Source organism: Magallana gigas, chromosome 2 (genome assembly GCF_963853765.1).
Source record: "Magallana gigas chromosome 2, xbMagGiga1.1, whole genome shotgun sequence".
NCBI lineage: Eukaryota > Metazoa > Mollusca > Bivalvia > Ostreida > Ostreidae > Magallana > Magallana gigas.
Window position 1 is genome coordinate 3589030 of NC_088854.1, and position 15717 is coordinate 3604746.

At 34.2% G+C, this 15717-nt stretch overlaps 1 protein-coding gene and 1 long non-coding RNA gene across 2 annotated transcripts; one reads left to right on the forward strand and one right to left on the reverse strand.

Annotated features, from left to right (window-relative positions):
• Nucleotides 1–225: 225 nt before the first annotated feature.
• On the reverse strand, nucleotides 226–11453 carry LOC105321672 (transcription initiation factor TFIID subunit 5). The gene is made up of 19 exons (XM_011420042.4): nucleotides 11286–11453; nucleotides 11077–11189; nucleotides 10564–10642; nucleotides 10286–10364; nucleotides 7560–7683; nucleotides 7035–7153; nucleotides 6031–6108; nucleotides 5497–5597; nucleotides 5294–5385; nucleotides 5003–5122; nucleotides 3892–4037; nucleotides 3536–3673; nucleotides 3187–3268; nucleotides 2877–2988; nucleotides 2358–2471; nucleotides 2169–2223; nucleotides 1957–2079; nucleotides 1210–1306; nucleotides 226–914 (listed from the first exon to the last, which is right to left on the reverse strand). Exons 1-19 carry the CDS (start codon nucleotides 11436–11438, stop codon nucleotides 773–775), a joined length of 2067 nt encoding a protein of 688 aa, XP_011418344.3. The 5' UTR covers nucleotides 11439–11453; the 3' UTR covers nucleotides 226–772.
• Nucleotides 11454–11532: 79 nt separating this feature from the next.
• Nucleotides 11533–12025, forward strand: LOC105321673 (uncharacterized). The gene is made up of 3 exons (XR_010710624.1): nucleotides 11533–11665; nucleotides 11764–11790; nucleotides 11967–12025. It is a non-coding gene; the product is annotated as an uncharacterized lncRNA (long non-coding RNA).
• Nucleotides 12026–15717: the final 3692 nt, after the last annotated feature.

A 15717-nucleotide genomic window follows, 5' to 3' on the forward strand; every position in this document is an offset into this window, starting at 1 on the left:
AAAATTCAAGGGCATCAATTTTTGTGGATAAAGTGAAAATCACAGTTTCAAGGATACGTAAATTCGTGGCCAATGACCCTTTCAATACAAAATGTTAATAAAAATTGCACTTCAATGAACATTTAATTTCGTGGATCAACTAAACAACGAAATCCACGAAAATTGGTATTCAACGAATATTGATGAAACCACAATACTATATTTGTCATTTGTGTGAAGACACAAGGTTTTCTGCAATTTTATTATAATTTCACATCTAACATGTAATAAAGTTCCACAATTTCATTTTTCTAGAGAAAAAAACCCACCTCTGTAAGACTAGGTGGTATAATATTGCTAGTTTACAGGATTTACAGGAGCTGTTGCAGCACGGTCAATGGGGAACAGCATGTTGTCATGTTACCATGGTTTTGATCACTGTACTGCTCTGTAGCACTATACCCGTCGTGTCACTCACATGCCTCACAGTTCATCTCGTGTCATCATTGGCACAGCTACAGGGGTATCCTTCTCCACTGGTCTCTCAAAGTGTTCCCTTCATTCACAATTGGCACAGCTACAGGGGTATCCTTCTCCACTGGTCTCTCAAAGTGTTCCCTTCATTCACAAGATAAACACCACCAGCATTTACAAGCATATTGGATGGTGTCTCATTTCTTACAGCTGCTGAAGCTTAATCAGGTTAAGAAAATCTCCTCTCTTCTCTCTACTATCATACAATCATTGTCACAATTCTTCAAGTCCTTTGACCCATGTTATAACATGGGGTTCCTCATGTTTTGTGGGGAGATTTTTCCTCTGTGAGAGCAGCAGGCCCACTTGCTATCATCAGATTCTTGCGGGTGAAGTGAATACAGAGAACGGGCGTGGCCTTGGTAGCCCAGGAACCAATCAGGAGACCCGTGCTGTCATTCCTACAATTACAGGGATACTTTATCATCAAATAGATAAAACCACTCTACGTTTATATATAAGTAAATCCTCTCATGGAATTAATCCCAGTGTATTCAAAAAATGGTTCAATAATTTTCTTCATCCAATAATATTGCATAGATACAAAAATCTGGAGTTGTAATGTAGTCATGTTATATAACCAGGTACTGGTACTTCGTAACAAGTATGAAACATATTCCGTCACGGGAATATACAGCATGGCTCCCACATTTGCGGTTCTTGTTATTTGAATGAACCCAGAACATAACAACTCACACGTGGACAGAGCTAGGTATGCTGGTGTCTGCGTCCGTATCCACTTCCTGTAGCACCTTAATCACATCCCACAGTTTGACGCTGTTGTCCAGACCACCTACAAGATCATCAAACAAACACCTGAATCAGTAATTGTCCGATGGTCATTGATAATTGTTCTAACATGTCTTACAAATGTTATACATGTACGGTAACATAACCACGTTTTTTCACCAAGATACATGTATTAAAAAGATGACAGCAAATAACGTCTGGACTGATTCTAGCCTTTTCATTACTGACCAATGCCACAAAAAACTCAATCACATTTCTGTGTTATTAAAACTGACATGTATTACCTTCTGTAATTATATCTGATCATGTTTTGCATGTACAATATTTAGCTGAAATTCAATTTTTCACAAGTTATCATGGATTTCAATTAGTGTATTTCTGGATGCACCCATTCTGTTGCATATTTGTATAGCATTTAGCAATTAACTTGATTTAGCAGAGGCCACTTTCCACAAAAAACACTAAATATAATACACAGCCAAATATAATATGTTTACAGTAATTCTACATTAATTTTATTTTGTGATTACATCTCTACATGATTACATTTTGTGTTATTATAATTTGTGTTATTTCTTCACTGTTTTTTTAATTTCTTGGTTATTACATTACTGGGTTATTATATTACTGGATTATTACATTACTGGGTTATTACATTACTGGCTATTAGATTTCTGAGTTACTGTAACTGACCCGATGCCAGCACTCCCCCATCTCGACTGAAGCACAGACTGTACACTGTGTCTGTGTGACCTTTCATCTGAGCCATCAATCCCCCAGTCGCAATATCCCAGAGTAGTACAACACTGTCCACCCCTAGAAAAATATTATTACATCATTAGTCATCTGTAGGTGGACACTGTGATATAGCAAGAAATGGAGACCTGTAGAATTCAGCACTTTACCAGAGGATGCCAGAAACCTTCCATCCGGTGAGAAACACAGAGCTTGCACGGATCCCTATTACAAACAGAAACATGATCATTATACAATATACAGGTAAAAAGGCATTTAAAACTTCAAGCATAGATCCCTGCTAATCTTCATCAGCTTGTATGTTTATGATCTGGAGTGGCTGGGGGTAGTTCCAGTACCTTGTGCCCGGAGAAGAGCCGCACACAGTTACCATTGAGGATGTCCCACAGGCGGATGAAGCGGTCATTGGATCCTGTAGCAATGTAGTTGGAATTGGGATGAAACTTCACACACTGGAAGCAATTAATCTTTTCATCATTCCGGTATATTATTAATTACATGAAAATGTAATATTTTCAAACAAGTATCTGTATGTCATATGGCATAGCATATATTTATTTGTAATGATAAAAGGAGTGTAGCCATTCAACTAAAACATAAGGTCAAACTGCATCATCTTGAACTTAAGGAGCCATGAGAAAGCTTCAGGATATCCTGAAATTACCTACATGCTGTAATCTACAATGCTGAATTTAAAACTTTGTTTCATTTTCCCCAACATTGGGTCTGTCAGTCTTTACCCTAAAATGTCAATGATCTCACTCATGATCTCAAGTATTCATGCGTTTTGCACCACTGTTGAACATCTCCAATCTTGGTTGTCTTGTGTGTCTAGAAATGTATGTGTGACCACTTACGTCCATGTCGGAGAGATGTCCTGAGAATATCCTGATTGGAACGTGGTGGTCGGTGGCCCACAGCCGAGCTGTCCTGTCATGTCCGACCGACACAAAGTAATGGCCATACGGACTGTTGATAAACAGAAATGTCAGTACTAATCATTATACACACGGGATACAAGAACATCACAAACTTGGTTCTGTTTCTCCAAAATTAAATCCTTAAATGCATGACATTTATGAGTATGTATAGTATTTGAAATGTTCAAGACATTAAAACAAGAGATGAATGTATTTGACATGTCAATGAGATGAATTTATTTGATACCTGAACTCTACGTCCCACACAGGGTGGTTGTGTCCTTTATAGCAAACAAGGTTTGTCCAAGTCAGCAAACTCCACAGTCTCACTGTATCAAAGGGTGGATATATTGATTTCCACAGAATTAAAATCAACACAAAACAAAAGGTCACATGAACAATTACATGTGGATACATCCACTTTATGTTCATTAATCCTGGTGACTGTTTCTTATAAACATTGAACAATATAACATGTAATATATGACATTTTACAATTAAAACATGTAGGCTACAGATAGTTGAGTTGAATTAAGTGACTGTGACATATTTACATTTTTCAGTATTATATGTAGACCATGTAGATTAGACCTGACCTGTGCCGTCCTCGGAGCAAGACACTAGGTACTTCCTGTCACGACTGAAGCGGGCGGCATAGACCGGGCCACTATGACCTGTCAGGAGTTTACTGTCCGTCGCCGACCTGTCATCCATCATCCTCTCCAAAACATCATCTAATCAAAGCAATGATTCTATAGAGTGTCATTTGAACCCAATCATTTAGTAACATTAAATTTGATTGGTTGAAACTTGTAAATTACTTAGCATCAAAATGAACGCAGTCTGCCTCATTTATCACATGCACTCTGGCAAAAACATATTAATCAGCATGACATAACCTTTATATTCCATAAAATTTTCATAAAAACAGTGAATATTAATATTCACTAACCTGCGTCCCTGTCTATATTATCTAGTTCTGCAGCGGTCTTCATACTTCTGAGTTTATGGCTGGAGGTGGTGAAGACTCGAATGGTGGAATCTCCAAACCCAGCACAAAGCAGGCTGGAGTCCTCCGACATGTCAATAGATGTCACTCTTCAATCCAAAAACACAGACACTAAATCTAAACATGCATCAGTTACTGTACTATTACTTTTGAAGAGGCTAAGATTTCGAAGTCTTCGCTGCATCATTCAAACAATTGAAAAATTGTTTAAAGGGGGTAAAAGTTGAAACAATCATGGTACCAGTAAATGTACGGATCCCTAGTACAAGTTTTGATTTAATTTACACATGTTCATAATAGATATGAATTAGAAACTTTAAAGCTGCTTGGTCCGATCTTATATCAAATTTTATGCACGCTTTTAAACGATGGCTATGCTTAGTATATGTATAATGATAGACATTGCAGTAGTTTTACCTGTCAATTATGCCCAATGAAGAAAAATACGTACAAAATTTGTTAACAAAACAAACGACATTAAAAGGTACCGCGTTATTTCGCCTCATGTTAAATTTCACCCCTGACGACGAGACGGGTATGGCTGTATTACGAATTTGACATCGCTTTAAATAAAGGTCGAAATGATCAGACAAATTACAAATAAACATGTGTACGTCTGTTCGCTAATATTTCTAAAGTTTGCTTTCTTTACAATCGATGCATAGCATGTGGGTTGAATAACCCCAATCATTCGGGGGACGAAACCAAGCTGTTTCCTTTTCTAAACATTCCCGTGATGCATTTTGGTTTGTTTTTTCGTTTGCCCAAAGAGAAATTATTTTATTTACTTTGAATATTTCTAACTTTGAAAGGAGACTGATTCTGCTGGTGTAAATAGGAGAAAGTCCATAACTTTCTAAGATAAATGATTTGTATGGAAAAAAATTTGATACTGTAATTACAAAAAAATCGGACCAAGCAGCTTTAAAATTACCCTTTTACTTTTATATTCAATCTTTAAAAGGTACTTCATAACACTAGTACAAACACAGAAAATAGTTCAAAACTGGCTTGACTAGAGGAATTCCAAGCAGTACAATTTAAGAATACTTACCCTTGATATGAATTGAGGACAGTGTAGAAACATATTGTGGGGGGATTGTCTCTGCCAACTTTTACTCTTTTCAAGGCTTCTCTGTAAGCTGTTATTTTCTCCATCTTATCCTGATCTTTCCTGTTGGTAAACACAATCAATTACAGATTCTGTTAAGAGAAGGTTTTTTTACCCTTGCATGTTCCTGTACTGCTATAGCAGAAATTTTAAATCTCGAGCACACCATATTTCTTAATATAAAATAAACTTTGCTTAAATGTTGAACACTCCATGTCCTAACTGTGGTCTTACATTTCAGGTAGTGGGATTCTGTTGAATGCCGGAGCGTGGGGATCATTTTTAGACTTCTTCATCATCAGAGGATCCTTCTTTGGTTTCTTTTTCTGTAATCGTAGGAGTTCACATCAAATAAAAAGAATAGAATTTATGAGCAAACTTTGAAAAATGTTCATTGAAGCACCTAATATCACGTTCAACAAGCTAGCTGATAATACCTTTGGCTTGTCCTCCCCCTCTGGGGGTTCATCTTCTTCCTCCAATGGCATGTTGATGTCTGGTTCTTTTAGAAGGCCGTAAAATACTTTCACTTTGTTTGCTACAAAAAAATTTCAGTTTCAATTATTCCCCAATATAATTTGATTAATTTCCCCCACCTCCTCAATTTAGTTGCAAAGAGATGGAAATTTATTGAAAGAATTATTCATTTTTTTTTTTTAAATTAAAAGTAATACAAAAGACAGCCAAGGAGATATCAAATAGATGTACTTGTTGATTGATGTAATTTATTTAGCTTATTTACAACAACAAAAAAACTGGGTTTTTTTAATTTTGAATAAAATCAAAAGCAACAGTCCCTTTTTTAAAATTGTAAAAATATATATATTATCCATGTATTATATTTATTGTTAATATATTTCAGATTTATAACAGATTTTTAATTGCTTTATTTGCAAATTTCTAAAATCCCAACAACAATGAAAATTGATATTCTTGCAGATTTCTAATTGTTTTTTCTTAGTTTCTCTCACCGTCTCTTTCGCTCTCTCCCAACAATGCCCCACTGGTGGCATCAATCTGTTGTTTGGTTCTCGGAACTCCATCAAATACTGAAATCATTCATTAACTACTCTAAGACCATTTCACAATAATTTGATACATGTATGAGAACAAAAGATTTTCTTCCTATTTACTAGTATATCACAATGTAAATCGTTAATTTTATCAGAAGGTTAATTTTCATTTACATCATCATGTATTGATGAATTGGGCGGTAGTATACCTTTTCAAAATACATGTATACCCTAAAATGGCATACTATAGCAGGGCTCACGCTGCCCATCGCATTTGTCGCTTTTTGCGATTTTTCAGAATTAAATGCGACAGTTTTTTGTAAAATGCGACACCCAGATTTCATTGAAAATCACCTAGCCTTTTGTTTTGATTGCATAATCTCTTCCAAGCGACAGTCTGTAGCTGGACTTTACGCTTGACTGACTTAAGACAATGACACAGGTAAACGGTCGAAGCCATCTGTAACTGGGGTATACACAACTGTTTTAAAAAAATGATAGGTGATTTTCACACCCTATTACAGCTATATGGATTTGTAATTAACCACGGACATATCTAATGCTTTCATCAACTGAGCTTACAATGTGATCGTCATTTCACAAAGAATTTGGATACGGACAACAAAAAACTGCATAAAATGAGAATATATATTTTGAAAAAGTGTAACTGGTTTAAGATATGATATATGGTTGATCAAAATTACTTAATTTGAATTGTTATGTAAGTGTTTTTGACAAGGTGCTTAGACTTAAAATTCTGACATCGTAAGGGTAGTCTATAAATAGAATTATATAGCAAACTTGGAATTTTTACATTTGAATTTAGCTATAGTATAGGTCTCACTCTCTCTGAATCATTCTTCAGGAAATTCTTGGCATGTTTAACAAACTTTAACAAACTTTTATTAAAAAATGATCCAACACATTCAATCACTATATTGTACATGAGTTGTTTAGATTACCGTCAATAAACAAGTGTTCCTGAATGATGTTTAACAAGGGCTTCATTTTGTTCTCCTGGAGATAGCGCTTCAGGTGGTTGTACGAATCTCGGGACATCTTGATCACAAACTTACTGGCTCTGAAACACAGTTAACACACCATGGACATTCACTGGTCAAGTGGCGGTTCATGAATTTACTGACCTTCTTATTACTTCTACTGAAGCTTTGAGTAGGACATAACACCTACACACTCAAATCTCATCATGTCTTTTAAATACAAATCAATACATTTTCTACCAACAAAAATCAAGCACTGGTGGAATAAAATGTAAAATCAAGTCAGAATCTTCAATCTATTTAGTGGTCTAAAAATTAATACCAAGCTCTATGAAAGTTACACATACATGTACTAGTAAATAAGTTTATAAAATATTTTTTTTAATTGGACAACACAGTAAATCTTTGCACATGTAGTAGGATCAATAATATTGAGCAATTTGAAAAATTCTCTTTGCTCTATAGGACTTGAGTCACTTGACTTACTTAAAACTCTCCATAAGTTCGTTCCCTTTCATGTGTTCTTTTTTAGTGACAGTTGCTAACTTTTGTAAGTCTTCCTGATAAAAATCTTCTTGTTCTTTGGAGAACCGCCGGAAGAATAAAATAGCTATCAAGAAAATAAGGAATGGATGAAGTGAAGAAAAATGCTAAAATTACTTCCTTTCATGCCTACTGTCATAAATATTTACAATCTGTATTGCAGTTCATTACCGATAATTACATGTAACAGTCAATGATAATATTCTAAAAAAAATTTACCCTTCCAATGAAAATAAAAGAACATCATTCCTTATCAAAAACATCTATTTTTATGTAAATAGTTCACAAATAATCAAGCAATATTTGTCACTCTATAAAGCAGTTTGATACATGTTTAAAATTGGTCTGATATAATATAAATTAACAAAATTTAACCTTTTGGTAATCAAAGTGAAAGATATACTCAAACATGAAATCCATAACAAAACAAGAGGCCCAGGGGCCACATCACTCACCTGAGCAACAATTGCCTTAATTCTGATCAAATTAGCATTACAGTATCAAAATATCTTGACAACTAAGTACAATAGATCTTGCTAAAAAAAAAATGAAAATCTGCCAATTTTTATTCACCTCTTTTTTCTTGGTAAATACCAAGCCCTTTTTGTTGTTGTACCTGTAAGAAGATTTTTCTCTATTCCTATATACCACCCCCCCCCCCCATTTCGTGGCCCCACTTTTCTCTAGGGAATCATGGTTTCATCAAACTTAAATCTGCATAACCTGTGCTTTCACACTAAGTACTGAGTTTTGGACTGAAAACTTTCCCAGAATATTTTTACAAGTTTTCTCTATGTAAAAATTCAAAGCGCCATCACGGCCCCGCCCGATCACTAGGGACTATGATTTTGCAAACTTGAATTTACACTACCCGAGGATGCCTCTACACAAGTTTAAGCTTTTTCTGGCCAAATAGTCTTTAAAAAGAAGATTTTTAAAGATTTTCTCTATATTTTCATATGTAAAAATTCATCCCCCATTGTGGCCTCACTGTACCCCTGGACTATTATTTAAACAAACTTGAATCTACACTACCTGAGGATGCTTCCACTCAAATTTGAGCTTTCCTGGCCTAATAGTTTTGAAAAGAAGATTTTAAAAGATTTTCTCTATATATCAAAATTTATCCCCCATTGTGGCCCCGCCGTACCCCCAGGGACCATGATTTGAACAAACTTGAATCTACATTATCTGAGGATGGTTACACGCCAATTTGAGCTTTCTTGGCCAAATAGTTTTTGAGAAGAAGATTTTTAAAGATTTTCTCTAAATATTCCTGTATAGAAATTTATCCCCCAATTGTGGCCCCACCCTACCCCCGGGGACCATGATTTGAACAAACTTGAATCTACACTATCTGAGGATGCTTGCACTTAAATTTGAGCTTTCCTGGCCTAATAGATTTTGAGAAGAAGATTTTTAAAGATTTTCTCTATATATTCCTATGTAAAACTTAATCCCCCCATTGTGGCCCCACCCTACTCCCGGGGACCATGATTCGAACAAACTTGCTTCCACTCAAATTTGAGCTTTTCTGGCCTAATAGTTTTTGAGAAAAAGATTTTCTCTATATATTCTTATGTAAAACTTGATCCCCCAAATGCGGCCCAACCCTACCCCTGGGGACCATGATTTGAACAAACTTGAATCTACACTATCTGAGGATGCTCCCATTTTAATTTGAGCTTTTCTGGCCTGATAGTTTTTGAGAAGAAGATTTTTAAAGAATTTCTCTATATATTCCTATGTAAAACATGATCCCCCTATTGTGGCCCCACCCTACCCCTGGGGACCATGATTTGAACAAACTTGAATCTTCACTACCTGAGGATGCATCCACTTTAATTTGAGCTTTTCTGGCCTAATAGATTTTGAGAAAAAGATTTTTAAAGATTTTCTCTATTTATTCTTATGTAAAACTTGATCCCCCAAATTCGGCCCCACCCTACCCCTGGGGACCATGATTTGAACAAACTTGAATCTACACTATCTGAGGATGCTCCCATTTTAATTTGAGCTTTTCTGGCCAAATAGTTTTTGAGAAGAAGATTTTTAAAGAATTTCTCTATATATTCCTATGTAAAACTTGATCCCCCTCTTGTGGCCTCTCCCTACCCCCGGGGACCATGATTTGAACAAACTTGAATCTACACTACCTGAGGATGCCTCCACACAAGTTTAAGCTTTTCGGGCCGAATAGTTTTTGAGAAGAAGATTTGTTTAAAAATACCAACAAATTTTCAATAATTCTCAATTATCTCCCCTTGAAAGAGGGCTTGGCCCTTCATTTGAAAAACTTGAATCCCCTTTACCTAGTGGTGCTTTGTGCCAAATTTGGTTGAAATCTGCCCAGTGGTTCTTGAGAAGAAGATGAAAATGTGAAAAGTTTACGACAACGACAACAACGCCGACAACGGACAAATTGTGATCAAAAAAGCTCACTTGAGCCTTTGGCTCAGGTGAGCTAAAAATAGTGTAAAATATACCAAAAGTGAAAAGCTCTGGAATGCATGAAAGAAAATTTACCAATGTGTTTTTAAAACATTAAATAAATGCTAAATTAAAAAATGTACTTAAACATTTAAAAAAAAAAGATTTAACAGATGTTTGAATTAAAATATAATCATAACCAAAAGCTTGACTTTAAATTTTGAAAATGTGAATCTTACCATAGGATTCATGTTCATTGTAGACCATTTCAAGATACATGTGGATGAACACTGGATAAAGAATAACAGACAGCTCAACCTAAAAACCAAACAGATAAAGGATAACAGACTTTGTAACTTGTAACCTAAAAAAACCCAAAAATAAAGTAAAGCAAACCAAACAGTTGACAATGAAAGAACAAGCTAGGGTTACAAGTTACAAAGTCTTAATGCCTATTCTATTGAAAATAATCTGTAATTCTTTAAGAGATATAAAACATCAGTATACATGTACTAACCTTGTGAGCATCCAAACAGGACTCTATGAATGTTTTTAGATCTGTATAATAGTCCGTAAACAGACTTGGGTCATCAGCACTGTAAAAAGGTTCATTTAGAATTAAATATCATTGTACATGGAGCAATGATAATTCAGTAAATCATACTAGAGTAAGGTAAACAGTAATAAATTATAGTTGAGATCAAACCAAAATCAAAGATTTTTTTAATCCTACTTGTTTATCATTCACACCAGATGACATATTTGGAATTGAATGTTTGCAAAATTAATTCAGAGTAGAGGAATTTTACATGTAATATAGTGAATATACATGTACATGTAATACACATTAAATGCTTACTGTTATTCAGTGATAAATATGTCTTTCGAAAATCCACAAAATCACCAGTGAGGTTCGTTCAAAGTGTGGGGACAAAAAATGACTGGTGTAAAAAAGTGGTGTTATTCTTAAATTGGTTTTACTGTCTTTTTTATTTTCACATATAAGAGCAGTTTTTAATGTGATCAAAACCTTTTGTAGGCTGCCAATGCGTGCGAAACATCAGTTTCTGATTGAGAAGAGGTTTGCGGGCGGACGTCATCATCTTTTATGGAAGCTTCTCTTTTCAATAATTCTTCTGTTCCCTGTTGATAACAATGATACACTCAATAAACTAACACCGTGATCTGAAGGCTGAAGGAAATTCGAACTGTTATCTTATCTTAAATTTGATTGCATACCTTCAAATTATTTTTCTTCAAAAACTGCAATACTGCTAAGAGTGTTTGTTTGTCGGAAACATCTGCCTTTGGGACATTCTGAAAGGGTAGAGTTTGCTGCATATTCGCCTGTGTTTTGAGTGAATCTGAAAACGGAACTTCGTTGCCCGCCATATTTGATAAAAACTCTCCACTTCCAAAGTGCATGAAATATTGATTTTACAAAATATTTCAAAATTTCTTTAATTTGGGCGACTATATATTTATTTTATTTATATACATAGTAAGTTCAAAATAATAAAATTCAAACGGAGTATCATGGAGCAATTTTGATTTCTCTGATTATACATTATCCTTTTCTTCTAGGGTTTCTTTCTCTTGTATACTTCCGTCTTGAACAGGTAAGAAGGGTAATCACGAATGTCTGGAATAAATCGAGTGAAAATCGTTGCCATCAGTGACTTTATGTACTGATCTTGTTTATTATTTATTATTTTAGTTTACACTGATCAAGATGAGGGCAAAGGTACGTGCAAAATTATTTTATCTCAAAAGTAATGGGTCTCCATATAATGTTGTAACACGTTGTTCCGACATGGAATACGTAGAAACGGTTACATGATAGATTCTAGAACAACTTATAGTGTCTAACATTTAATTGCCTTGCATACTTTATACAGTTGACATTTTATCTAATTGTAGTGGAGGAAGAAGCGCATGAGGAGGTTGAAGCGCAAAAGGAGAAAGATGAGGGCAAGGTATGGGCCATGATCACCAATATTAAACTGTGATATGATATTGTCAGATTATATTTCATATTTCATCATTTGTAGCATTATCATTGAAATGTTATTGTTCTTGACTAAAACTCGTATTGGTATTGTGCATGGATATGTCCATAAAAACCACACACTTGGGTAGAAGCTATTGGACTGAACTTTAAATGCTAATTTAATAGTAAGCATGATGGTTAATTGTTTATCTTAACAATATACTGTATGAAAATTTGTAAATATTTAAAATGGATTCTCATCAGAACTCCACAACTCTTGAATCGGTTGTCTGAAAAGGCAGAGATTCTGAAAACCAGATCTTATTTCTGACTTGGTATAGTTTAAAGAAAAAATTTTTGTTTCAAAATTTGAAGATGAATTTTTAGGTTTTAATGGTAACATCGAAATATAAACATTTTTAATGAATAAATTTAAATGGAATCAAAATTTTATTTTCAAAATTCAGTTTCAATTTTCATTTAATCCTCTATACTCTGTCCCGACTTTTTGCTTCCACCACTTTTTACTTGATATTTCAATAATAGTAAATACCTTTGTGCTCAAACTACTTTTATCCACTAATATGAAAAATGTCCAGATTGTCTGTTTTGAAACGCCCCCTCTACCGCTTCAGGTTTCAATACACAACCAAAAATTGACAGTCTATGGAGATTTTGCATTGCATCAGCCATTAATAAGCACGGATGATAACGTTAAAAAATTGTGCGATGTATTCGGAGTGTATTCCGAAAATAGAAAATATGTAAGCATTTCCCGTTAAAATCTCATTAAGAAAATTGTTTTCGTTCCTGTGAAATTTTATGAGTGAAAAGGAATAATTGTTCAATGAAGATATCTTGGATATATTCCCTTTCATTAATTTCAATTGTATTTCTTTCACAGATTTATTAAGAATCATCAAAAATTGATGGAAGCAATAACTAGGGACAGACTATAGTTCTATTGTCTTTAAGACTCTCTCATTTTCATCCTTTTAAGTTGGAATCTGAATAACTTTTATGAACCCTATGGGCTGTATTATGAGACCATATAAGCAAAGGAGGTCTTATCAGACTTGGTTAACTTAGTTAAGGCGAGAGAAATTTAATTTTTAGTTTTACGGATTTTTTGGTAAAAAATTTGGGTCGGAGGAGGGAAAATAAAAAAAATAAAAAACTGGGGGCAAACTTTTATTAATCAAAATTACATATTATTTGCTTGAACTTATAATATTAAGTTTAATTTGTCCACTATCCATTGTGTACTTTGTGTTTGTTTCAAGATCATTGGTATTAACCTTACTAAACTTGTTCAGGATGACATATTTTCTTTGCTTTTCATAAAAACTTTTAAGCCAAACCATGCATGGCTGACCTCCATCTTAAATACTCCATGTTATAGAGACGCTTACACTTGATTTTAAAAGCTCCCTTTGTCAAACGTTTTGCAGATTTCAAATAAAATAAAGTAATTTTAAAACCAAGATTGGTCAAACTTGAAAATTCCGGAAAAATTTCCGAAGATACGAATTTTTTTTCATTATTTTTTTTTTTACAAAATCGGAAAAATTGGGTCGGCGGATCCGTAAAACTAAAAATTAAATTTCTCTCGCCTAATAATTCAAAAATTTATCGAGGAGAGAAGATTTGTGCGATGGTTTTCTTTGAATCTTGATCATAAGCTGAAATGGACACAAACATAAGCATGCACAGCAGCATTTTTATATTAACATTATATCAGTTGCAATTAGAGCTGAAATGAACACCATAAATCAACATTTGAATATTCGTATACGTCATCTACTAAGCAGTATTTATGTTTGATAGCTAGTAAGACTATGGTAATAAATTGCATGTGCAGACTGCATAAACATGTCAGCTTGACTTAACATTTAATATCCATTGAATTAGGGGACCCTTTTTTTTTATTCTATTGATACCAAAAAAAATAATAAACCACAATCTATTATGTCTTTAATATGACATTGCAGTCCTGACTCCTTAGACGGATACGCAATCAATCCAGTGCTTTCTGCAATGTTTGATAAACCAGTAAAGACTTTGATTCCAGAAATGTCTTGTGTAAAAAAATTTTTAAAGAAGTTGTATCTTTAAAAAAACTTTTGATGTACCTTTTGATATTATCATTCCTTACTCGCATGCACTCACTCAAACATATTTAACAAATCATTTCAATATTTCTGCGATTAATACATTAGTCATATTAATATCCAGAATGTTTGCCTCCTTCGATGTAAACCAGTATGGCAGAATCAGTTCAGAATTTTGAGATTTGATACGATGAAATAAAAATTATCATACTGCTGAAGGGAGTTTGCCTTCTAGATGATTGATTAGGTTGCGCATTTATTTAAGGAATAAGGAATCATTCTTTGAGTATTGTGAGGTGACAATTTTGGTCAGGGCGTGATCAAATCCAATAAAGCCCAAAGGACTTTATGATAGATTTGATCACACCCCGAGCTAAATTATCACCTCATAATGCTCAAAGAATGATTCCTTACTTATATTTAAAAAATTTTAAGCCATTGTACGATCATATTTTTCAATATAGATAAGCAAACCTCGCTTCCACCTCAATTTGGCGTCATTTGAAGTTATGGGTTATATATTAACAAATTAACACGATGCTGTATAGTTTACAGCGCTGCACACAGGCATGAAAAAATCTGACAGAATCTTGAATGCTGAATATCCATTTGAATATTAGAAATTTACAATTCATTCATTTCAGCACTAGTTGCAATTAACAAAGCTTTTCGGGGTTTTTTTTTTTTTCTTAATATATTTTAAAATGAGGATGAAATTGAATGAAATAAAATAGTTTCTCCCCATAATCAATGAGCATTGAACAAGACCAGCACTGCTTTCATTTTCAAAAATTAGAAGCACTGATAATTCTTAGATTTTTTATTTTTAAAACACTTTAATTTGTTGTTTAGTTAGTATCTCATCCCGCTTGTTTTATTCCAGATCAAAGTAGAAAGCCCCCCTTCACATTTCAAGTATAAATTGGGATTGGAAAAAGACTCTGTGTGAAAAACATGCAACTACAACCCCCTAAAGTTGAAGAAGAAGAAGAGAGAGACAAAAGAAGAGGAAGAAGAAATAATGTGAAGCGTAACGAGTCGTTTAGGCTTCACATGTCGTATGGCATTTCACACAGGGGACAGCAGAACACTCACATTTTCATCATCATCAGTAAATTCATCAACGTCATCATCATGTCTTGTGATTGGGCATCCAGGGAGATGGTGAAATTGACCGCTGGATGTTCTCTATATGGGACTTTAATGCTGTTGCTGCATTGGCAGATCTTTTTTTGTTCCTCGATTTGTATTTGGATAATTAAAAAAAATTGTAAAAAGTTTACATGTACTTGTTCTGAAGTTAATAGAAGGCATCAGAAGAAAGCTGTGAAATTCATTTGGAATTTAAATTTAATTTCTTAATGGAATTTCCATTTGAAGACTTAGTTTCATAGTACCGGTAGTTAGGATTTTGGATTTGCTGAAAAGTTCACAATTATATATTTTTGTCAAAAAGACGGGACTTCATTATGTTTAATTTTGTAACTTGGATAATTATTACATTAGGGTCCTGCTATGTGGTTGCCCTAAACTAGTGATTAGTCTTTCCAAGACCTCTTGTCCAGAGCCT